Source organism: Acanthochromis polyacanthus, chromosome 8 (genome assembly GCF_021347895.1).
Source record: "Acanthochromis polyacanthus isolate Apoly-LR-REF ecotype Palm Island chromosome 8, KAUST_Apoly_ChrSc, whole genome shotgun sequence".
In the NCBI taxonomy this organism is placed as follows: domain Eukaryota; kingdom Metazoa; phylum Chordata; class Actinopteri; family Pomacentridae; genus Acanthochromis; species Acanthochromis polyacanthus.
In genome coordinates, this window is record NC_067120.1 from 27,458,627 (window position 1) to 27,484,669 (window position 26,043).

At 41.1% G+C, this 26,043-nt stretch overlaps 1 protein-coding gene across 7 annotated transcripts in view; it reads right to left on the bottom strand.

Moving 5' to 3' along the window:
- The window catches only part of pot1 (protection of telomeres 1 homolog), a 132,653-nt gene that overhangs the window by 86,470 nt on the left and 20,140 nt on the right, over window positions 1–26,043 (bottom strand). For 3 of the 7 annotated variants that reach the window (XM_051951558.1, XM_051951559.1, XM_051951560.1), the window contains exons 2-5: window positions 19,061–19,194; window positions 15,462–15,534; window positions 9,496–9,596; window positions 297–404 (exon numbers count right to left, since the gene is read on the bottom strand). In XM_051951558.1, the coding sequence (XP_051807518.1) occupies window positions 297–404; window positions 9,496–9,596; window positions 15,462–15,534; window positions 19,061–19,194 (416 nt within the window). Of the gene's footprint in view, window positions 1–296; window positions 405–9,495; window positions 9,597–15,461; window positions 15,535–19,060; window positions 19,195–19,866; window positions 23,020–23,106; window positions 24,226–26,043 lie in introns of those variants that run through there. The other 4 variants (XR_007943623.1, XM_051951561.1, XM_051951562.1 and 1 more) reach the window with 4 other exon arrangements.

Genomic DNA, 26,043 nt, shown 5'->3' on the forward strand with positions numbered 1-26,043 from the left:
AGGCACATACTCAGATAATGAAACTGTGGTGCATTAAGTTCAGACAGAAAAGAGAAGTACCAATGTGACCACCTTGGGTCACAACCTCACAGAGGGAGTCACCTGACTATGATTTTGGGTATGATTGATGTCCTACTACATTCAGTGCACAATGACTGCTTAGACCACAAATGAACAGGAATGAGTTTTCTGAGTGTGAAAGTCCCTTTAGTGCAAATAATAGAAATTAAGAAAAACCCTTGTGATATATGTATCCACATAAAGTACATATTTCTTAGATATATAAAAGTCCTCACATAAATGCAGGCGCCACCTCCAGACAGCAGCAGGTTAAACGGGTGCAGGTTGTCCTTACGAACTGTGGGAGATTTGCTCACAGTGAAGCCAGCGGCCACCACCAAATCCTGCAGGGAAACACATGATAAACAACAGCAAGCAGAGAAATCAGGGATTAAATGTGGGAGAGCGGAGAGTGATAAACATACATTCTTCTTCCCAGAGGAAGGGGCAGATCGAAGCAACAGATGTTGCACCCTGGGAGATGCTAAGCAAGACGTCACAACAAGCTGCTGATGATAAGCTGGTGTGTGAAAAGTGAAGATTGTCTTTTCTTTGGCATGTCAGCTGCACCCCGAGATGGCTTTTAAGCCTCTCCTCAGGGCTGACAAAGGGATAACAGATAGTCTGAATAATCATGTTTACAGAGACACACAGCCTGACAAGACCTCTGTGTTCGATAGCTGAGCACAGCAGCTCAGGCGATGACTTCCTGCTGTCACCAAGCTTTACAGGGCTTGGAGTTCTATCAAAACGCCACTGTGGGGAAACCAAAAACAAAGTGAGATGCTGCTAAGAAATATCTCTGATGTGTTTACTGTCTCCACCCAGGACACAAAGAAATGCAACTCAAATGCAACACAAACAAATTGCAAGCTATACTGTTTCACAACAATTGACCCTTTGCTAAGCCCCGCCCCCCTTGGTTACTGTTGCTGCGCCTGTCAAGCTTTCCCTCCGAGCATGAAATATGGAATTTTTAGCGGTACCGGTGAGTGATATTTCTTAGGAGATATGTGCAAATTTCTGGACATATTCTACAGCGACACCAGAGAGAAGCAGACAGAAGGGTCTCCAATATGCTTTTGAGAACTACATTCACCAAATTAAATGTTGGCGGAGTGCAAATGAAGAGGACGTGAAAATAGAGGGAAAAGCGCACAGAGCTCAGTATAAGCGCAACCCACCCCATTTATTGTCACTTCACGTGAAAAATAATCATATACCAGAACAACAATGTTCTTGTACAGCAGGGTAAGTCAATATGTATTATATACATTTAAATTAATGTTATGTCAACTGTCATTATCATGTGTCTGCCCATTCCTTGCTAAGCTAAATTTGTGTTGGTTTACAGCGAACCAGGATATTGCTCACATATAGTGGGGCTGATCTCTACATATCACCAGTATTTATTTTGCTCAAATAATACACAGTAGCTCAAGTTTTAAGAGAAGTAACCTTCCATTGAGACGTCTTCTTTGCTAATGTTATCTGACCTAACACACAGAACTACGGTTAGCTAATGTTAGCCAGCAACTTACCTTAGAACAGACGTAGGTGTTCCTATTGATTTTGGAGGGATTCAGCTGATCGTGCGGTCTCCCACACTGCTTAATCCACACGCGGCACCTTTCTTCTTGTGTCTTTGGCTTGGGGAATGCAAAAAAATCATTCCCCAATATGCCGAAGCGGTATGCGTACGACACTTGCAAGTCCGACACTCGTTATCCGCAAAGCTTGGAGAGTGGTGTTAATTTTTTTTGCATTCCCCAAACCAAAGACACAAGAAGAAAGGTGCCGCGTGTGGATTAAGCAGTGTGGGAGACCGCATGATCAGCTGAATCCCTCCAAAATCAGTAAGAACACCTACGTCTGTTCTAAGCTAAGTTGCTAGCTAACATTAGCTAACTGTAGCTCTGTGTGTTAGGTCAGATAACATTAGCAATGAGTGTCGGACTTGCAAGTAGGTCCGTGTACGTCGCCGTCATTCTATTTTCGATTTGGGGTCAAAACACCAAAAACGGATAACGGCCGTTTCCCGTTTTTCGTTTTCAAAACAAAAATCGGAAAACGGAAAACCAATCCGTTTTCCGATTTTCATTTTTCATTAAAAACAGATATCAAAAACAAATTAGAAGTTAAATTTCATTTTTTGATATCCGTTTTCTAACTACACTTTTGCAAGACAAACATCAGAAATGACGACGTACACGGACCCACTCTCCTAGCACCAAATCAAAACATAAATGTTGTTAACCCTTTAAGCTGCAGTCAATTCCAGCCATTTTCAGTACAAAAAAATCGCTAATATTCTATTTTTAAATAAAAAATACGACGAGACATACAGGGAATATTGGATGGGCATCGCCAGGTGCATTTCCTTGAAAACGACCTATTCTTGGTAAATATACCGACTTCAGGACATGTTTTGGACGAAATATTTTACTGACTTGTTTTGTCTGGATGTCCAAGGTTGGATTATGGCCGTTTTTTGTGGAATATTTTCATCTGTGTGTAATAATGAACCCGGAAATGTGAGTCGCGCTGTGTACGTTGAAGCCGTGTATAGAGAACGGATGGATGAATATTCGTTGTTTGTCGGACAAATGTGTTTTTCTCACCCGCTGTGGTAATCACATCTGAAAGTGGTTTATACCGGCGGATTCATGAGAATCTAAGCTTTCCACCGGCGTATAGTGTTTGTATAATCGGGTTTGCAGCTGTCGGACATTCTTTAAATTCCTATGCAAATTAGTAAGTGTACTACCGGCGGTACACTGAAGTTTTTAAACTGCACAAACACATAGTGCTTCTCTTACATGTTAACGTGCTTGGTGGTAGGGTTCATGCAGGGATCTTACCCTTAACCCTGCCCTCACAAGCCTTAACATTTCTTGATGACAGGTAGCCGGTCATCATTTTGCGGCCAAATGATGATCCAGTCTGGAAGAACATTTAATGCTGAAAATTGTGTATTCTGAGCTAGAGCACCCAGAAGGTGGCGATGTTCACATTATTACTATGACATTCAGATATAGTGGATGAGATTGTTCACAAAGTATATAAAAACTAGGCATGCAATTATGATAGACCGCTTCGGCAGTGCTGTTCTGACTATTACATTTATTTCTTAAGTCACCCTGCTCCTGTGAATAAATAAGACAGCAGTGAAATCCATTGTACCCGATTTGCTTGCCCTTTGGGGTAACTCTTGTAATATTGGGCTATAAAAAATAATAAATAAATAAAAAACGGATATAAAAAAATGAAATTTAACTTCTAATTTGTTTTTTGATATCCGTTTTTATTGAATAAAGAAAATCGGAAAACGGATTGGTTTTCGTTTTCTGATTTTTATTTTGAAAACGGGAAACGACCGTTATCCGTTTTTGGTGTTTTGACCCCAAATCGAAAATAGAATGACGGCGACGTACACGGACCCAAGTAGGTCCGTGTACGTCGCCGTCATTCAACAAAAATCGGAAAACGGAAAACCAATCCGTTTTCCGATTTTCTTTTTTTCAATAAAAACGGATATCAAAAAACAAACTAGAAGTTAAATTTCATTTTTTTATATCCGTTTTTTAACTACACTTTTACAAGATAAACATCAGAAAACAGAATATTGACCGTTATTCCATTTTTATTTTCCCAATAAAAACGGATAACGAAAAACGAGTTCAATTTCATTTTTCGATATCCTTTTTTTTCACCAACACTTTGGCAAACAAACATTAGAATCGAAATACGACACTGAGTTGCCTCGCTCCGCACACCACCTTTGCATGCAGACAAGCCCTGTGTAGCTCCAAACTGTACGGTAAGCGCATTGGCGATGTCGCTGCATGTCATCCCAGCAGATCTTCTCTCTGTTATAAAGCTTGCAAAGCTGTTTAAGGCCATGTTGCGACACAATATTTAGGCCCGGTCACACCGCCCAAACTTTGCTGGAGCGTTCCTGGAGCGGTGAAAAAAAATTCATCACCGCTCGTAACCATTCACCACCGTTCACCACCACAAATTTTCCGCCCCGGCAAAGTTCACCCCCGCTCCACCAACGCCCAGTCAAAGTTTGGCACCGCTAGACGCAAGTTCGTGGACGCTTGGGTCCGCTAGGCCAATGCAGAAATCTTGAACGCTGGACCACCGCTGCTACGCCAGCGTTGCCCGGGCAGCGATTAAACGTTGCACAAACTTCGGTGGAGCGGTTGTAAGTGTTTTACGAGCGGGCACGGGGTTGCTGGAACGGTGTCGGGCGTTGAAGCAGCGATCCAAGGCGGCGATGAACTTTGGTTTGGTGTTGGTATAGAGGTGTCGGAGCGGGACCAGAATTTGGCTATAAATACGGGGAGAAATGGACCAGGAGCTCATTTGGAATCGAGCTGCCGTTGAGTTCAGACCTCATCTATATTGAATTCGCTCAAAGTTACAATAAAACTGTATCACCATGGATAGAGACTTGCTATGATTGGTGCACTAGTCCAGCAGCAGAATCAGAACCTCCTCAGATTGCAACAAGCTGTTGACAGAAGGAGAAGAGAGAGAAGAAGGAGAGACAGAGTTGTGTGGGTCAGACAGTGGCTGTGCTAGCAGTGGTTGCTGTTGTGGACTGACTGGTCTCTGCAGAATATAACAATGGAATAATAAATGAAAAAGGTTGAAGTAAAATACATCACAGTATTTTTTCACAGTTGTTAAATATTTCTTGACACAACCAGTGGGCCACATCTATTTACCTGACTCCATTGCTTCAGCTGCCTGCTCAGTAATGATCGTCTTGGAGGCTGCTGCCTTTCGTTCTCCAGCCTTCCTCTTCTTTTGTCCACGTGGCATGATGAACTTCAACTATCGACTTCTATCAAAAATCTATCAGAACTTGTATCAAAACGATCCGTTCAGCTCCGTAGTCACAAGCGGTATGCCGCTAAACCAACTTTATACCCCCGCTGAGCCAACGCCCACATGCGCAGAACGCCGCTATACCAACGCTCGCGTCACAGCTAAACCAACACTCGCTACCGCTAAACCAATGCTAAAGCAACGCCGGCTTCAGCGGTGCACCGCTAAGCCAACGCCCGTGTTTTCGATTTTTTTCCCATTTTGTGACGAGCGTTGTCAAAATTCGGCCCCCCCTCCCTACCATTCAAGGAACGCTCCAGCAAAGTTTGGGCGGTGTGACCGAGCCTTTTGTGCAGCTCAAAACTTTCGGAGCGGTAGGAGGGCCCCTCCAGAAACATCAGCGGTGGCCGAGCGTATACGGCGTTGCTTTAACGGGGGCCAACTTCTGTTAAACGGTGGTGAACAGTTACGAGCGGTGATGAATTTTTTTTCACCGCTCCAGGAACGCTCCAGCAAAGTTCGGGCGGTGTGACCGGGCCTTAAAGGAACTGCTCTTTCTGCATTGTTTGAGGATTACAGAACTGTGATCTGGATATAACACTGACTGATGGAACATTACTGCAATTTATTATTTCCAAAGGAATTACCCCAGAGTGGATTATAAAGTTTATTGGCCCAAACAACCAAATTGGATACCTGCAGATCTAAAACTGGTCTGGACCCCCGTCTACTTCCCCCTGGGCCCCGGCGGGTCTCAAACACTTGTCGGGTGTCAGGTGAGCACCCTGACTGCTCTCCCTCCAAATTACATATTTTGGGTGATTATTACTCTTCTTTTAGGAAAGCATAATACCAGTTAGGAGTTAGGATGAGTGATTTGAATATTATCTAATGGTTGATTATTTGTCTGATGATTTATTGGCTATGCTTTTGCCTTGCTAAAATACATTTTAATAAAGCAGTTTTCTGCAATTAAAGACAACAAATTGCAGGTGCTATTTTTATCCCTGAATAAATACTTACACATCTAGCTCTGGATGTAAAAAGTCAGATTACTGCGTGCATAACAATAGTAGAGGTTCTGAAGGGTTTACCTAATTATAGGGGTCAGGTTGGCCCGGTATAAACATATCCCAGAGGTTATCTATATGTCCATAATCTCTGAATTAAACCTAGCAACTTACCAAGTGCAAGATCCATAAGACAGGAAGCTGCCGTTAACAGACGTGACTGGTGATTAAATTTAACTATACCGAAGTGGCTACTCGGTTAAATTAATTATTGGAGGAAGAAGGGATAGGCGTTTGGATGAAGACAGTGAGAGAGCTAGGCGAATTTCCATCGTTCACCAGCTTAACAGTTCTGCAGCATCCCTCTGAGCTAGATCTCAGGGGGAAGTAGAACCGGACCCGTAGGATGGAGAGCTGGTCCAGTGATTCCCTGACAGCTGAATAAGTTAATTAGGGGGTCTCTGTCCCTGAGGATCAATAAGCCCCATTACACAATGTCCTGTAAAGGATCAATTAAGTATTATTCTTCTATTCTAGTATCTTTACAGCTGAAGAGTTTGTAAATATTAACCTTCAAACTGTAGACATGAATAGTGTAATCTTTCAGTGCAATTTCATTTTCACAATGGTGTGGCTAAGTAGCGTTTTCTTTGTTACTGGAGGGTTCTGATAACAACAGCTCTGCAGACACCAAGGACACCAATGGACACCATGACAAAGACATTTGTGACGCTTGACGTCCTCCAGCCAGTGCACATGCATTTAAGACAAGCTGAGAATGATTAGGACAGCATTCCTATATACCAGTAGTGTGAGTTAACTTTGGCCCCAATTGTGCATCCATTTCATACCAAGCATTTCACTTGTATCAGAAACTTTAAGACGTGGCACCTAAGTGCACTATTACACTTTTTAAAATACCTGTTCTATTTACTTCTATATATATGTATGCGTGTGTGTGTGTGTGTGTGTGTGTGTGTGTGTGTGTGTCTATATATATATATATATATATATATATATATATTGAACAGCTGTCAAATATCCTTGAATCAGTTATATCAATACAGAGCAAATGTCAGCTGTGCTCAATTTGTGGTACCAGTTAACAGATTATTGATTGATAATGCAGCAGATTTCAGACTAGAAATTTTTTTTAGAATTTGTATCAGATCACAGGATTTGCGTCTTGTCACATAATGTGCTCTTCCTTTTCCATACTTGCTTAACAGCGGACATGAACAAAGCTTAGGTTAAAGCTAGTACCAAATGCCATGGTCAGTCCCAATCCCAATCTTTGAGATCAAATAAGGAATTCCCTCATTTAGAATTTTCTTTTTCTTGACATCTATGAATTAGATTGTAATAATTTTACAAATTATAAAATCAAAAACTTAATTTGCTTGCCATTGTTTATAATATTCTCCGGAGTGTCCTATATAAGAGCAGGGTCAGTAGGCGTCATAAAAAGTGTCAGAACACGACTCATTAATTTCAAAAGTAAACAAAGTATGCATATAGTAAATAAAAATAAAGAAAAACAAGGTTTTTAACTAAGATTCTAACTGAATCATAATGAAATATAATTATAAAACAGGAGAAAGCAAACAATGACCAATCTCTGATAAAAGCCTAATTCAAATGAAGAAATGGATCACTGCATACAGGAAGGTCATTATTTGTCTCCATTTGAAACTCCAATGATGTTGCACATGTCTGAAAGAGCTAAAGATATTTGCCAAGTAACAAAGAAACCTCACGGTTTTGATTACACTCAGCTGACACAGAGGAGAGAAAATTTCTGGGGCAGTGGTGGTGCAAGGGGTAAGTTCTGGACTACTGATCCGAAGGTCAGAAGTTCAAACCCCGATGGCCACTGTCGAGTCCTTGAGCAATGCCCCTAATCTTCCTGTTCCAGGTGTGCCATACCATGGCTGACCCTGCGCTCTGACCTCAATAGAGCTCCGGGAGATGACGTCACACAATCCCGGCATGCAACAGTCGAAATCAAAACACCGCCATATTGGCAGGAAGGCGCGCTATTTAAACTACTGCCAGCTAACTCCTAAACGTTCTTCAGCGTCGACATCAGAGAGTCCACCATATGGTGGACAGTTGTTGCGCCCCGGGATGCCAGAACAGCCGAGGACGAGCAAAGGGGAGAGCATTTTATCGGATTCCCAAAGATCCTGAAAGACGACAGAGGTGGATCACTGCCATAAAACGCGCAAGAAGCGAGCAGAAGAAAACGGAGCGGTGGGAACCCGCAGGCAACGGATTCCGCTTATGTAGCGACCACTTTGTATCAGGTACAGAATCCGTTTCCTAAGCTTTATATCTGATCGCGTAATTTCTCTTACCCCTCAAGGCTTTTATACGCCGTTCCGCTTCAGTTGCGCTTCAGTGTCCCGCCCGTGGTACACTTTGAGATCTGCATAAGCAATTTGCTAAATGTCTGAAACACGATTATACAAACACTATACGCCGATGGAAAGCTTAGATTCTCATGAATCCGCCGGTATAAACCACTTTCAGATGTGATTACCACAGCGGGTAATATAAACACATTTGTCCAACAAACAACGAATATCCATCCATCCTTTCTCTGTACACGGCTTCAACGTACACAGCGCGACTCACATTTCCGGGTTCATTATTACACACAGATGAAAATATTCCACAAAAAACGGCCATAATCCAACCTTGGACATCTAGACAAAACAAGCCTGTAAAATATTTTGTCCAAAACATGTCTTGAAGTCGGTATATAATCCACGAATAGGTCGTTTTCGAGGAAATGCACCTCGCGATGCACGTCCAATATTCCCTGTATTTCTCGTCATATTTTTATTTACAAATAGAATATTAGCGATTTTTTTGTACTGAAAATGGCTGGAATTGACTGAAGCTTAAAGGGTTAAGAGATTCACCGGAGTAGGATGAAGGAAAATTTATCAGGTAATTGTAGATGTCAGGGTACCGCAGGTCCGGTAAAAGGTCCACTCCGACCGTCTCAAGATTCTTAAATAAGATACCGGGGGCATGATATGGATCGGATATGTTTAGTTTGTCCAGTTTGTTTGTATATTTTATAATATCGTCTGATTTAAAATGAAAAGTAAACTCAGACGGCGTAAATTTTCTACCAGCGCCATTCATTTTGAAGCGGAGTTTCCTGCCAACATGGCGGCGTAAACAAACGGAGTCACGTGACGTCCGGAGCTCCATTGGGATATGCAAAAACAGAATCCCCTTCTGGGGATTACCAAACATAGGGGAAATAAAGGAAATTGAAAATAACCTGAACAGTAAATTGAATTCAGCAGTCACACATCACACACGCCAGCTGTGTAGGCCACATTTCATCACAACAGCATATGATACATGATTCACAAATGAGGTGTGAACGTGACCTAAAGATGCAGTATAAGAAAACTGCTGTCAGCACAAGTTTTTCCAAGAAACCTTGATGTAACGCTGACCCTTAAAGTCACAAAGTCTGCTGTGCCTCCATGTGTCTTTTTGTTTTTAAGTCTAAAGTCACTCTTGGCTGTGGTTTAACATCATATCTTTGACTGAGTGAACCCACCTCTTGATTGACACCTTGGCTGAAGTTCTTGGCCAGTTCTCCAAAAAGGACGACGTTAATAGGCAGATTCTGAGATGAGGCATTCAACACAGAATCTTCTTCTGAAAAACACACACAGAGCATGTCTTTACACTTACACAATTTTTGTCTTTCAAATGGCTAGCTGATAATTAGAAAAATAATTTGAAATAACTTGACTATTTTGATAGCTACAGTTTCAATTGCGAGAATTTTGTTTGTCTTAAGTTGTATTAAATTGAATATGTTTGGATTTCTGATTGATTGCCAGACAAATCATTTGTATGTCACCCTGGCATAATTGCATTGTGATGGCTGTTTTTCACCATTTTCTGATATTTCATAGACTGAAACATCACATAATGCATAGATGAAGGATTAAACAAAGTGGATACTTTACAGCAGCGGTCTCCAACCTTTTTTGCACCATGGACCGGATTCAAGCAGGACAATTTCTACAGATCAGTCATTGTGCACATAACAAACAAGAAAAGCACTCACAGAGCACAGCACTACGCCAAGGCTGCTCAGTTGGATCATTTCCAAAAGATGAAATTTATAATAAAATATTACCTTGCGCTGAGCACATACACATGTACATTATGTACAGATACCGAATTGCGTGACCCAAGCAGTGGGCGGCAGGAATTGGTGGGACTTGGAAAAACCCTCTCAATTTAATCAATTGCTCCTTGTATCATTTCCAACAGAAAGGTCTTCATAAGTCTGCAGTGGTCGATTTGTAGTAGGATTGCAATCATGTGCTCGTCAGTAGGCAACTGACGTAGCGTTTACTTGTAGTCATAGTCGCAGTAATGCCATGCCATTACCTCGCAATGATACAGAAATATTTCATGAATCTGTGGACCTAGATAATAAGCTGCATCACTGCCAAAATCATGTTTACTTTAGAATTAAATAATCGAATTGCTGATGTTAAAAAAAATTTCTGAATCTTTCTGTCCTGCAGTGTCGTCCACTGCAGGACAGAGCCGTCCACCACCGATGTTTCGTTGTTCATTGAGGGAGATATGAAGTGGATGATCCATGTTTGTCAGAACGGCCTCCATCTTGCTAAGTGCATGCTTCTCCACCTCATCCTCCAATGTGTTCAGTCTGATTCCAACCACAGAGCCAGCTTTTTTAATCAGTTTGTTTAGACGCTTTGCATCCTTGTTCTTTATACTGCCTCCCCAGCAGACTGCAGCATAAAACAGAACACTTGCTACCAAGAACTGATAAAACATCTACAGCATCTTACTGCAGATGTCTAATGAACAAAGTCTTCTGAGGTAAAAAAAAAAAAAAAAAAAAAAGGCAGTTCTGGCCCTTTTTGTAGATGAAGTCTACGATTTTTGACCAGTCTAACTTATTATTAAGGTGTACACCTAAATATTTATACGATGTCATCACCTCGATGTCCATGTCAGAAATGTTCACTGGCTGAAATGGGGTTTGGATCTACGGAAATCTATTATCATTTCCTTTGTCTCTGAGGCACTGAGTAGCAGGCAGTTTTTGTGACTCCAGTGACTGAAGGCATTTTTTAGATCCCTGTATTCGGCTTCATGCCCATTTCTGATACATGCCACAATAGCAGTGTCATCAGAGTAACTCTGAATGTGGCAGGACTCAGTGCTGTATTGACTGATGTATACAGTGTGAACAGGAATGGAGCTAGAACCGTTCCCTGTGGAGCCCCAGTACTGCTCAGTAAGGTTCCAGGAACACAGTTCCCCAGCCTGACAAACTGTGACCAATCTATGGTCCAAGAAACACAGGAAGGATCCAGTCCTATCTCTGTGAGCTTGTCTTTGAGTATGGTAGGATGGATGGAGTTGAATGTGTTTGAAAAATCAAAGAACAGGATTCTCACATGAACTCAGCTTCCTCCAGATGAGACAGCGCATGTTGAAGCATGAAGAGGATGGCATCATCCACTCCAATGTGTTCTTTGCATGCAAACTGTAGGGAATCAAGTTTGTCTTTGACCTCAAGCCTAAGTAAGCATAGAATCGGCCGCTCCAGAGTTTTCATAATGTGTGAGGTAAGGGCAATAGGTCTGTAGTCATTTAGTTCAGCCGGAGCATGTTCAGGGCATTTACACAGAATTTGAAATTTCATGGCGAAGGATCAAAATTCCAGAGGCCGCCATGGACACGCCCTTTGACTTTGGAAAAAGATTTTAATAACTTTGGATCATTAAGGCCTCCTGTATGTACTGGCCGAATTTGAGGTGAATTGGATATTCCCCGAGGAGTGCCCTCTAGAAAAAATGAAGAATGGGCAAAATCTGACATTCAACGCAAAATAGCTCACTTCCTGTTGGGTTTGGAATGTGGCTGTCACTGACTTTTTTGTTCAGCCTGATGTGCTGCATATGTGTACCAAATTTGGTAGATACACCCCTTGTCAAAAGTTGTAGGACAGGTTCTACTTTATTTGAATGAGAAAGTGTCCTAAAACTTTTGACAGCGGGTGTACACCATCTGGACCAACTGGCTTCCCAGAGCAAAGTCTCCCAAGCTCCAACATCCGCTCTGTCTCTGTGACAGAGAAGGGTATAGGTGCTAGAATGGAAGTGGCTGCAGCTGTGGAGACATGTGTAGGAGACAGAGAAGAACAAGGAGGCGCTATAGTGGGGATTTCCACATGTTGAGGCGAAGAAGGACATAGCAGCAGTGGAAGTAGGTGTGTCCACAGCAGGCGTGAACTAACCGTGACGTCACCCGTTGGTTTCAGCGTCGAGAAAATGAAGCCCGGATTTTGCTACTTCCTGGTCGCCATTTTGGATTTTTTGGAGCCAGTGACGTAAAAAGCGTCATCAAACAGGCTGGACCGGAGAGCAACTAGGGGCAGGACCAGTCTATGGGCGGGCCAGACTGAGAGCTGAAGACTCTCTTATCCCGCCCACATTTTACCGCAGAGGCTTCTGTTGTTGCCATGCTGAAAGCCTCGCTCTAAAGGATTTGTCAATCATTCCAGACAAGACTGTCTATCAAGTATAGCCACGCCCCATGGCTCTGCCAACTTTAACGATTCATTTAAAATTCAGTATTGATTTATTTTAAGATCGGCCACCTGATCTCTCTCTCTGAGCTGTAGAAAATCAGTCTATCAAATTTTATTTTTTCCGGTGATGAAATGGGGTCTATGGAGCAAAAGCTTTTTGGAGCCAGCCCTAGCAGACGGTGTGATATTGCAAGTTTTTCACACTTCCGGGTGGGCTTCATTTTTGGAGCCAGATGCTATGTCCATCTTTATATACAGTCTATGGTCCACAGTGTCAAATCTGTTGAAGAACAGGTTGAGTTCATCAGCTCTTTCCACACATCACCCACTATTAGCTCCTTTTCCTTTTTATTGCTGTGTCCAGAGATGGTACTGATTTCTCTCCACACATCACGGATGTTGCCGTGTTGAAAATCCCTCTGTATGTTCTTTTTGTATTCCAGCTTTGCCACCTTCAGTATCCTCTTAAATTCATGTTGCACTTTTTTGAGCTGTTCTTTGTCACCTTCTCTAAAAGCTTTTTTTCTGGTTGAGAATTACCTTTATGTCGCTTGTGATCCAGGGTTTGTTATTGGGGAAACAGCGTACAGTCTTTGCATGTATGATTGTGTCTCTACAGAAGTTGATGTACTCAGTAAAACAATCAACCTGTCTGTTAATGTTCATACTGTCCTCATCTGTTTCCAGCAGCACATTCCAGTCTGTTGATTCAAAGCAGTCCCTGAGAACTTCATTAGCTTGAGCAGTCCATCTTCTGATTATTAAATAATATTGTTATGATATGACTGAACTCCCTTGGAACATAGTATGGCCGAAGGACAACTGCCAACAGTTCAATAGCTGGATAACACAATTTCTGCTTTACAGTTATGTGTAAGGAGTTACACCATCTCTGGTAAACAAATAAAGCCAGACCCCCTCCTTTGTTCTTGCCACTAGCTTTAGCATTTCTGTCTGACCTTATGAGGGTGAAGCCAGGTAGATCCATAGTTGAGTCCGAGTTGTTTTGATTCAGCCAGGTCTCCGTAGAACACAGGAGACTGCATTCACAGTATGTTTTGTCAGTTGTCACCAGTGTCTCCAGCTCACCACTTTTATTTGTCAGAGAGTTAATGTTTTCAATCATGACTGATGGAAGAAAGGGCTTATTTCTCCATTTCCTAGCCTTCAACTTTGCACCAGCATGGCAACCATGAAAACACCTCGAGATGTCCACTGGAATTGGATGTTACTGTCCAGATTTGTTCTGACTCGAAGAAAAAAATGTCCTCTCTTGAAAAAACTCTTCTCCCAGCAGAAGCCTCCATCAGCAACCGACAAAACGCGACAAAATATGAAAAAATAGAGCAAAAATTTAAAACAGTTAAGAGACACCAAACTTTGCAGCCACTTTCAGAGGCACAGGTTCCGAATAGATATGGTGTCAAATCCAAAGTGCTACCTCACTTAACTTCTCAGAAATACACCAAAGATTATGAATTTGACCAGATCACTACAGGTCTAATATTCAGCCATCCATCCATTCTCTATACACCGCTTTATCCTCACTAGGGTCGCAGGGGGTGCTGGAGCGTAAGGTCGAATATGTATTGGTTTATTAAGGGTTATTAAAATACAGAATACAGCATGTTTAAATACAAATCACAGTCACAATGACAAAATCCAACACCTAAACCCAAACAGCGGGGCAAACACTATACCAAAACTGACAGACTGTGTATAACCTGCAATATAGAGGAGAGGGACTCGTTCATTTTGCAGGAAGAGACACAGATGTGGTGTCACAGAGTTTAAAAGAATAAAAGGAGGTATATCACTGTCACAGTCTCAGCACTCTGTGGCTCTTTAATAAGGCAGTTCAAGGACAAGAAAGTCAGACAAGACAACAATACTGTGCACTGGCCTTCTCTGTCTGCTTCTACAATCCAGACTAGATGAACAGCTTATATAAGCACACCGACCGCTGTGTCGGGACTATAGCCCCTGTTTATGGGTCGTCCACTCAATCTGTGAGCTACAGGGTATCCCTAGTTTTGGTTTTACTTCACATTTAAAGTACATTTCATGCTCAGTGGTGTTACATGGGCACATTTTGGATATAATGACTTAATGGTGGCGTCGGGAGCACTTAACACAGCACAGATCAACTACAAAAACATTTAACTAGTAACACAGGTCAGTGAATTAAACTTTAATTTCATTGTTTTCACACAGAAAGAAGACTATATGTAAGATGCTTTCAAGTTGATGGAGGTCATTTCAAATCAGCAGGTGAAAAAATAACTTCGGTAAAAATGTTAAAAAAGAAGAATCTCAGTTTCTCCTAAATCAAACTAAATCAAGAAGCATTTTCAATTAACATTCAATTTTGAATCAAACTGTGTCATAAAGAATCAGAAGATACACGTTTTCATCAATAGTCCCTAGAACATTTACTTCCAGTAACTAATATTTTGGAACTCTCCATGCATTGGAGCTTTTCCTCTTAACTGCCCATCCATATGGTCACATGGCTGTTGTGTCGAAGCACAATAATCCAAAACAAGATAGACCTATTTGCATTTGCAGGTTTTCCAATATGGCAATTGTAAAATACTGAAGAAAACTGCCGCACTTGAGCTATTCATCAAAGAGATTCACACCAAAAGTTGGGTTCTTCTGAACAAGGATCTAAAATGAAGCTAGTTGACACCTACAAAGCAGGGCAGGGTCATAAAAAAAATATTAGCAAACTTCCACCTTGAAATTTCCACTGTTCAAAATACCACTAAGAAATGCAGCCAGAGGGGAACTGTGGAAGTGAAGACAAGATAAAGTATAAAGCCATATCTAAAACTAATTCACAACACAAAAGGAAGCAGACAGCTGCTTGGACTAAATTCAGCTACAAATGAAAAGCTGATACAAATATGGAGAAAAACATGTTTGAGCTCTACCTTGGATGACAGCCTTCAGGATGAAGTTGTCAGGTGCAAACGACACCAGCGGCCCTTTTTGAACCACTTTTCCCTGGAAAAGAACAAAAAAATAAAAACACTAAATTTCAAGATGAACTAAAAAGCATTGAGCTCAAACTGAAGCGCTGCTGAATTTCACTGAGGGCCTGTCAACCGATCAAAGCCAGTGTGGAAACTAAGCGGTGTTGATAAGTACCTTGGGGAAATGAGCTGCGAGACAGAAGGTGATTATTTTGCTGCATTGGTTTTCATTAATGTATTCCTGCAGTTATAATCAAGAACAAGAAAACATCCTCACATAAAGAAAAAAAGAAACTAGGTGAATGAACAGACGGAGGCAGATGACAGACAAATGAAAAGGAGAAAATAGATGGATGTGAGTGGAGAAAATAAAAAAAGAGGTAAACCTTGAAATCTACAAGAAAGATTTGGTATCTACAGCAGCCAAAACATCTTGTAGTTAATTTGTTCTTATAGTGACTGCGCATCATACTTTCACATTCAGTTTATGGCCATAAATTAAAGTTTACATACCCTTGTGAAGATCATGTATATCATGGCAGTCTTGAGCTTCCAATGAGTGCTATAGCTCTCAATTTTCTATGACAGAATCTTTGAAACCCGTCTATCCATGTCACAAAGAAACAATCATGAATTTTGGCTTTCTGAAAATATGACAAAATCCACTGGGTAAAAAATATTCATACAGCAATACTTGGTAATATTTGGTTAAACATCCATTGACCATTTTTACCTCAACTAGGCATTTTTGGTAGCTGTCCACAAGCTTCTGGTTGTATCCTTGACCAGTTCTCTTAACAGGTGGAAGTCAGGAGTTTGGGGAGACAAGTCTAAAACCTTAATTCTAGCCTGATTTTGTCATGTCTTTAGCATTTTGATGTGTGTTTCAGGTCATCGTCTTGTTGGAACACCCAACTACATCCAAGATCTTCTGACTGATAAGTTTAGATTTTTCTGAAGAATGTGGAGGTAAATATTCCTTATTTATTCAATTTACTTTGTGTTTAGCATCAGTCTAACTGGCACCAGAATAGCTCCAGAGCACCATACTCCCATCACCAATGTTCCCTCTAATTTTTCATGAGTCTGAGCAAACACTCAAACTCCCTGAGCGGTCCCTTGGACCACTGTGAGCAACATCAGATGTGTGCATTTTGGTCATGCCAGCATCGCATCCATCCAAGTTACACGGTTTATTAAAAGAATCAAATTACAGCATTTACATTTCTGCTAAAACACTTTGTCAACAGGAGTCAGTTGAAGGCTGCAGTGATTTTGGTGGCACTACCATGTATAAGAGTGAAGTTATTGGATATATGTGTCTCTCTTTGCTGTTGCAGCGGTTTTGCAATTTGCAGATGGTCCCTGTGCACTCCATAGACACCAATGTTATTTCTGCAGCTTGAAAGACAGTTACTTTTGAGAAAACTGGGCTTGTAGCACATTGTCTACCTTACAACAATGGGGAAGAGGCATTGTTTATGTTTTGACAACCTATATCTAATGAGTTATTGATGATGGAAGTCTGGATCTGTTAATATCATTCCAACTTTACTGAACTTGGGGCCACTACCACACAAGGGGTGATATATTTAATTTTGAAAAAAGCATTTAGCCATACTTAAAGCTTTAAGTGCTTTATTAACACAGAACTAAAAATTTTGTTGTTTTTTTTTTTTATCACAGGTTCTGTCTGGAAAGAAATAGCATCATTTTAAACAGTGAAACCATACTAATAAAATGTAATGACCAACCAGTTTGCAATACTGTATTCTGCAAAAAGCCTAAATTGAATGCAGAATAATGTACAAAGAAATTCTCTACAGACATTTTTTCATCTAAATCTTATCTTAACACAGCTAATGTATTAACTCATTTATGTGTGTATGTATTTATTTATTGATTGATTTAGTGCTGTTGATAATTATGCTGACCACATCAGCATAATTATAAGCATCCTCTGGTAAATTCACAACCATATACTGTAGGAAATCTAGCTGATCACATCATGATATCCCTTACCATGTGGACTTCAGGAGATGATTGAGGATGAAAAACTGACCTGCTGGTTGGGTCCTCTCTATTCTCATGTTTCTGATGCTGCCTTACTTCAGCTTATGGACCATAAGCAATAGAAAACTTGTACCCATTGTCAAGGGTTCAAGTTTTCCCACTCATATCGGTACATTTGCAAACGTTTTTGCTTCTTTGGACGTTGTAGAGTTTCGGGTAAAGAAATCTTTAAATGCTCGGGAGCAGTGCGCAGCACCATCAGTAATCAGGCAACCCACGACATGACTACAGGACCAGACACACAGAGAAGCAAAGATGTATACATAGAAGACTAGAGAGGCTAGCACGCTGTCGCAGCCGGCTAACAATGGTGGCTGCACATAAGGATGCCTGTCAATGACGTTGATTAGCTCCGTAAATACGTACGTGAATCGCATCATTGGCTGGAGCAGCCAGCCACCGGTCACTCACTGACTCACACTGAAAAATAGCACATAATGAATTATGTATTTATATAATTTTCAATTTAGGTTGGATTTTTTCTTTTTTGTGAGTGTGCAGCACAGATTTTCTGTGCGCAGAGACCGTGTCACCAGTGCGCAATTGCACACAGGCACAGCTTAGAGGGAACAGTGCCCACCACTATGCTCAAGGGCAGGTTTGAGTTTTAAGGGAAGACGTATTATTGGTCAAATAGCAAAACTTTAGTTTCATCTGACCCCAAACATTCCTCCAGAAGGCTTTTTCTTTGTCCATTTGATCAGCAGCAAATTTCAGTCAGGCCTGAAGTGCCACTTCAAGAGGATGGCTTCCTTCTGGCATGATAGCCTCTCAGCCAATGACAAAGTAAAATACACTTCACTGTGTCCTCAGAAGAGCTTCTAATTTATTGCAAACCTGCTTTCTAGTAATTCCTTGCTTGACCATCCCGCCCAACTGGCAGCAGGCAATGGCTTGTGTGTCATTACTTTCTGTAAATATTAATATATGTAATGTAATTTGTGTAGAATATTTACAAGACAAAATTCAGATATCATTCTATATTAAACACTACGACACAATGAAATGCACATTCCCGCTGACACAATCATAACGTTGAAACTTCATGAGATGTATCACAAGTGGAAGGTTCACTCTACTTGAGCAGTGCAAAGTGAACCGTTTTGTTTTGTTTTTTTAGTGGTTTGGTCAAAAATTAGACTTAGACATACTGGAGTTTATCAATAAACACATTCATAACAACAATACCTTCTATAAGTTCGAAATGCTTTAAAGATTTTCTGAACAGATCTGGAAACAAAAAACTGCAGTAGTCAAGTCTATTTGCTATAAAAGCATTCAGACTTCTGTGGAACTCTGGTAGGAAAGAAAGGGCTGACCTTGTCAATATTGTTTACATGCTGTTCCAGTTATATTCCTTCCATGGGGCTGGAATGTTCAATGAAAACCTAACTTAAGACTTACTGTACAGAAATAACAGTATTATCAGTCTTGTTCCATAGAAATGAAAAGTCTTTTGGACTATAGACTAGCTGTAAACAAACCTTAACTACTTTGTTGGTTAACTCAGTGCTGGTGGTGATGAGTGAGATGGAAATCCTGGTCAGGTGTCCTGGTATCTGCGGGCCTGTCCCTGTCCCCTCCAACAGCACATGGAAAGGCATGACGTCAAGGTGACCTGACAGACATAAATCATAAATCAGTTATGTACCATCACACACAGTAACCAATGATGTCATCAATGAAACAAGTGAAACAAATCAGCTCCTGTTAATCTATTTTAGACATATGTGAAAGTCAGTGGTTTCAGGCTTTAATCTGCAACCTGTCCAGTACATATTACATATGGCTGCTGACAGACACTGATCCCACCTGTGATCTCTGGTTTAAAATCCAGTCAACCTCCCACCACATACAACTCATTACAATGATAAACATCTGACAGGAAACACCAGATCTATGTCGACAGCACAGCGGGGGGGTTAAAGTCTATGAGGCTTTTCAGACAGAAACCCAGGAAAGTGTCGGCCATGTTCCCAGCAGGTAGCACATTGCTTCCTGTCAGAGCTTGTTAGTTTGATTTTGGGCACATTTGACTGGAGAGTCGCTTGGTGGTACCTCACTGACCAAGGATGGTAGAGCAGGAACAGCCTGCAAGGCAGCAGAGCTGTTCAGTCAACCGTACTGTCAGTTGCTCAGTCGGGCATACAACCCAGCCAGGGAAAAAAACAAAATCAAATAAACCTCACTGATTTAAACCAGAAGGGAGGAGCCAGAGGGCTGAATTAGACCAGGATGAGTCATTCATTCATTCATGAGTTTGGAGTTTCTTTTTGGTTTACAGGCTCACCTCCACCTGCAGCTCCATCAGTCTGAACTCCACAGCTGCAGCTCATCTGGCAGATCAGTTCAAACTACAAAATGATTCTGTCATCCTGGTGTTGCTGATTTATACTGGACACCGATAAAAACATGTAAAAACTCTCTTCAGTGGCTATACACAGAGGATTTTAAAACAAAAAACAAAACTGTTATGTATCAAAAGGTGATGCCAAATGTCAGATTCAGTTGAATTCATAATCTAAGTAAACCTTTGTTTGAGCAGTTCTTAGTGTAAATCAAACCCCCAGCTGTGAGTGCTTAGCAAACCGCAACTTTAGACAACAAGAAAAAAAATACATAAAATGCAAGTAAAGCAAAGCCAAAATCTTCATGCTTGTATTCACATGTAAGTCATATTCAGAAAAAAATGCTTGTAAGTAAACTCAAGGACATTCAGATATACATTGACCAATGTGACATTGCCAGGTACAGCCTATAGATACTGTATGTACTGCCGATACAGAACACAGTTATAATACAGCAAAAGACAATGTGAGAACAGTAATTGGAAAACAGAAATATGATCTTGAAAATCCTAAATATGAAGAAAAATCTCAAATAGGAGATCCTTATCTCTTAGAAGAAAATGTGCAATGAACTAATGCAACAGGAAGTGATTGCTGCACTCCCAGATTATCTGCATCTTTTCAATGGGAAATGCTATTTGTAAAAGATGCCCGAATTTAGGCTGCATTCTATACCAATAGTTCAGTTTGTGTGGCAAGAATCAGGTAAACAGGAAAGCTAAAGCAGGTGCATGTAGGAGTTCTCAAAGAGGATCGTATCTGAGTAGAATAAGGCGTGATCAGTCAGATGAACACATCCTATTCTATTGTTTACATCCTTACATTATCCTTACATTGTCCTTGTAACAGGCCTCAGTAGCTATTGTGATTGACTCTTGCAGCCTCTATGTGGGGAAATGGTTTGTGTAGACTTTTGACTACAGCTGACTCAAGCATATGCTCCAGACCCCACCTGTCTGTCATCCTGGATAACTGGCCTGGAGCTCCAGCCCTATAGCCTAGCCACGCTAGACCCAGCTCTTATGACGCAAGGGTCTAGTTACCCTTGGCAGGGAGGGAGGCGGGCTAAAAGGTTGTCTTTCAAATCACTCTGCAGCAATTGGGTAGGTATACAACCAATCAGCGCAACGAATAGGCTGACGTAGTTCCTAGAGCGCCGGAAATCAGAGGATGCGGGAGTTCGGAGAAGCCTTATTTATACAGTCAATGGGTGAAGCTCAAGTATATTACAGACAGAATCGTCGCGCCTCTGTCGTCACTTAGTTACCCCCGCCTTCTGACTCTACACTTCATGGTGATTCGTTGACCAGTTTTAGGAGCATCCAGCCTTGAGGCTTACCGAGGGTAACTAGACGTCGTCACAGCTGGGTCTAGCGCGGCTAGGCTACCAGCCCTACACTCCAGTGCACCTACTGTCTTGCCTGATTGGTCCACTACCCAGCTCCCTCCACCAATTGAACTGCACCAAACACCAAACCTGAGGTATAAATCTGCAGCCAAACTCACAGTCAAGATGGCTGTGATTGAGCTTCTGTGACTGCAACTTAACAGCTACTTGTCGTGTTTTCCATAGCCATTGAGAAATGGTTATGAGTGGCTCTGAGATTGTATGTGTTGTAAGGCACTCATTCGTTTTGCCAATTATTTACACTTGCACTAATCTGTTAATTACTGTTGTCAGACACATGGATGTTGCTACCTCTGAATTTAGTTGTTTGTTGTTTTATTTTGTTATTTTGTCTTAGCAAGTTTAACTGAGCTGCTCAGTGGCTCCCTGGTTAGTATCGTTGCCTGCATGTAGTTTACATGTTCTCAATGAGCATGCATGGGTTTTCTCCAGGTTCATAATGTAGTACAAACTTTTAGTGAGAATAAATCCTGCGATAGGCTCTTATTTTTCTGTGTGGAGGTTATTATTCACAAAAATCTTTTCAATTTTGATTGATAGCAAGGTATAGTATCTGTGGAACCAGAAGCTCCATCAGCTTTGCATCTCCATTAAATAGCGTCACTGCATCCTCTTGGCATGGTTAAAAAAACAACCTGCATGACAAAATCTAACACTTAGACTTGTATGATCTTCTCATTATATGGGGCAGCCAGCTGTAGCTGGTTTGTCAATCAACCTAAGACCAAGCTGAGAGTAGATCTCCTCCCCACAAAACAACAACACTGAGCCCACCAGTCTGCTGTAAACAGTCAGCTGATCCCCGTAGTGGAACAGAAGCTCCCTGCCAAATGTCAGCCAGGCCACCCCGAGCAGACGGCGACCTTCCTTCTCCAAGCGTGTCCAAAACCCACTCCTCAGCTGCTCCAGGATGCTCATTAACTCAGAGGGTAACTCATGTTCACTCCAACAACATCACTCATGATGACTGGAGAGGCTGCATAGGAACACCGGATGGGTCTCCAAATACTAATCACTGCTGAACCATGGCTTTAGTGTGGCAGTTAGGACTGCGGACCAGATATGACTACTGTGGTGGGAGGATGCTCAGTGGTCACATAGACTGAAATATGACCGACCAGTTCCCCTCAGAGGCCAAGCTGACCCACTGAAGTATGATTCATCCAAACAATGCACCCTGATCAGCTTGGTAAGTGTAAGTCACATCTTGTAATGCCTTAAAATGCCATTGAGCTATCAATTTTATTTTTAAACTAACAACAAACTATCAATGTCTGGATGCAACTTTTCTGTTACAGCAATCCAAACTAACTACCTTTCGGTCTTGGCCTCCCTGACAAAAAACATGGGTACACTTTTAAGATTTCATTTGCATATATTTGAGTCAAGAATTGTGTGGCATAGGGGTCAACCAATATGGCTTTTCAGAAGAATACTGTTATTGATTCATTGTAAACATGATGAGCAATAACTGATATTTGGAATGAATAAACATCTGCAGTAAAAATGAAAATTCAGAAATGAGAAAATCAAAAAGGTTAGAATGACACAAACTCTACCACATTGACGACGACAACATGTGACACAAAACAATTATAGTGAATTTTTAAATACCCCTAGAAGCTAATGTTCACACAAAATCCCCTTAATCATTCTAGAATGAATTATTTGTGAATAGATTTTTTAAGGTTATCTAGTGAAAACTTCTGTATTTTATTTCATACATCACAATTAGGGCTCCGGACCTACAGAAAGAATAATGCATTAATCGTACCTTTCTCAGTTCCATAATTTCTGGCACACCAGTAATACTGATGCACCCTCCAGCCCAGTAGGTGGCGGTAATGTACCTAAAGTCTGTTTGCCAGCCAAAAAGAAGATACACAACAACACACAAGAAAGTTTGGTGAATAGTGATGGAAGACAAGTCCACATTGAGCTTTTTGGGTGGAAAGTTTTCTTTTAGAAAATCTTCCCGATAGCAGCTTGAATAAAAGCGTGGTTGTGTGCAAATTAGGGCTGCAACAACAAATCAATAAAATCGATAATAATCAATGATTAAAAGCGTTGGCAAGAAATTACATTATCTATTCGTTGTGTCGCGCGATTCATGCATTATTCTCCATGTAGTGGAGCTGTCTACTTCACCTCCAGAGTGACTTGAACAGAGCGAGTTGGAGGCAGAGCGGATGCGGTGTTTTCAAAGGAAAAGAAAATTCAACAAATGAAACATGACCAACACTGAGAAAACAGTTTGACCAAAGTCCTCAAAAGTGTGGGAGCATTTCACGCTTCACAAAACAAAAAACATGTCACGTGTCCACTACATGCAATTTTCCCACATGGCAACACACGCATCTGACAATCGCACAGATGAAGAATGGTCACGAGCGGACCACTACGTGGTCATGTGACTGCGCTTTCAGCTTGACAGTCCGGTAGATGAGTCAGATAAACACAGCGACTCGGCCGCAAACTTTCTGTTTTATTTCGAAAACACTGCAGGGAGAAGTATTTCTAAAAGCATTTGAGGTGAGAAATAAGCTGTGCAGCAGCTGAATCTGTCTTGGTTTTAGTTCACTGATGGCTAGTTTAGATGTTTGAGGACAGTAGAAGGTGAGTCTACTTTATGCAAATGAGCTCCAGCTAAACACACCAGATTGCAGCTGGAAACGCACCGCAACTGGACCAGCAACAGCAACATCTAGTGGACATGCACCTTAAGTCACTACATTATCCTAGTTTGTCCTGTTTTAAAGTGAAGAAACGTAATGTTAGTCTCTCTGGTAGCTCGCCTGATGCTAGCGTTTGCTTGTTAGCTGATTAATGACAGTGATAGGGCATGTGTGTGAGAGATGCTTTTATTTCATCAGCTTAAGCATGGTTTAGATATGCATTATAAATAAACTTAACTTGCACACAATGGTGGTAATAATTTGAAGATTAACCCTCAAGTTTTAATTTTCTGACAAGACTGAGTGAAGACACTGGTCAGTGTTGGAGTGAGGCAGGATGAATTACACTGAAAGTCTTCATGATGAAAAAGACATCATGTACACCACAGCAAGCAGGTGTCTGACTGAGAGCATCCTCAACATGACAGTCACTGACATGAGGCCTCTGTCGATGGCTGAAGACGGAGGCTTTACTACAATGATCTTATTTGCTATGTCAGTCCAAATCTTCTATTTCTGAATAAAGAGGTGGAAATTAAAGATTTTTTTTTTACCCAATTAATTGAAAAAACAATTGACCAATTAATCGATTATTAAAATAATCGTTAGCTGCAGTCCTAGTGCAAATTGTGAAATAAAGAGTTTACTTATCACCGCAGCACTTTAAGCCAACAGTATCCTGTGAGCACCAGAGCTAACATTAGCTACGACAGTCCTGGTACCAGCAAACAGTGTAGCCTGCTCATAATAGACCACTTTTCAAGGCTTTGAAATTGCTTCAGTTTACAAAGTCTTAAAAAGTGGAATATAATCGCTATAATTGCACACTGAGTTTGCAGGAATCTGCGAATGTAGTACACAGTTGAAAAATGCAGATAAGTAGAAATGAAAGAAACATTTTTGTTGTTTAACTCATGTATAAGTCTATTCATTAATTAGGTCGTCAACTAATATTTATTTGAATTGAAACAAAACATTGCAATGTCAGTTTTTCCATTATCATGCAGTCCCACTGCAGAAACAGAGAGATAGTTGCATGAGTGCCAAAGAACCACATTATCTAATTAATGTATTTAATTGGAAATCAGTAAAACAATAACAACAATTATAAAAATGATGAATATCACAACCAATAATGAGTCCACTCCTTTGAGCATGGATATCGTCTTTGAAACACATGGTGCCAAAACTTTAGGGCTGCGCTACTCAACCCATGGCACATGCACACTGTAATGATGCAGCCCACAGCTTACTGTAAGCAGTAAAAAAAAATTCTACTTTTAATGAGGACAAAAACTTTCTGATATGCTGATATCCGAGGGCAATATGTTTGACCTACTGACAACATGCAGGTAAATGTTGCAATTGTGGGACTGTACCAGTAGGTGACGGTAATGCACCGATAGGCCGTTTGCTCACCGCCAAAAACAAAAGACTCAAAAGAAGACTAATTGAAGTGGAGTTCATGGCTGCCGCCAGTAAAGTTAAACGAAAGTTATGTGATGAACACAGGACATTTCAACAGTCATGGGAGGAAGAATTTGCATTTGCGGAGGTAAATAACAAGCCAGTGTGCCTTCTTTGCCAGAAAGAGTCCATTCCAAAATGAGCGAATCTCCAGCGTCACCACGTCAGCTGTCACAAAGACTTTAAAACTCACTATCCATCAGGTAGCAATATAAGAAAAGACAGGATATGCAGTCTCCTCGGAAATCTTCGTGATCAACAAACTGTTCTGAGATCCAGCTGTAAAGAAAGTGACAGAATCACGGAGGCATCGTTCAGAGTAGCGTGGAACGTAGCACAGAGTCGGCGGCCATTCACTGAGGGAGAGCTGATAAAAAAGTGTTTTCTGGACTGCAGTGAGTCCCTTTTTGCCGAGTTTAAAAACAAAGCTCAGATCACCCAGCAGATATCCAAACTGCAGCTTTCAGATTCAACCCTCAGCAGACGTGTGGAAAACATTTCGGATGATTTGTTCATAAAATTGATGGGATGATCTTAAGAAAACACAGCACTTCAGCCTGGCCATTGAC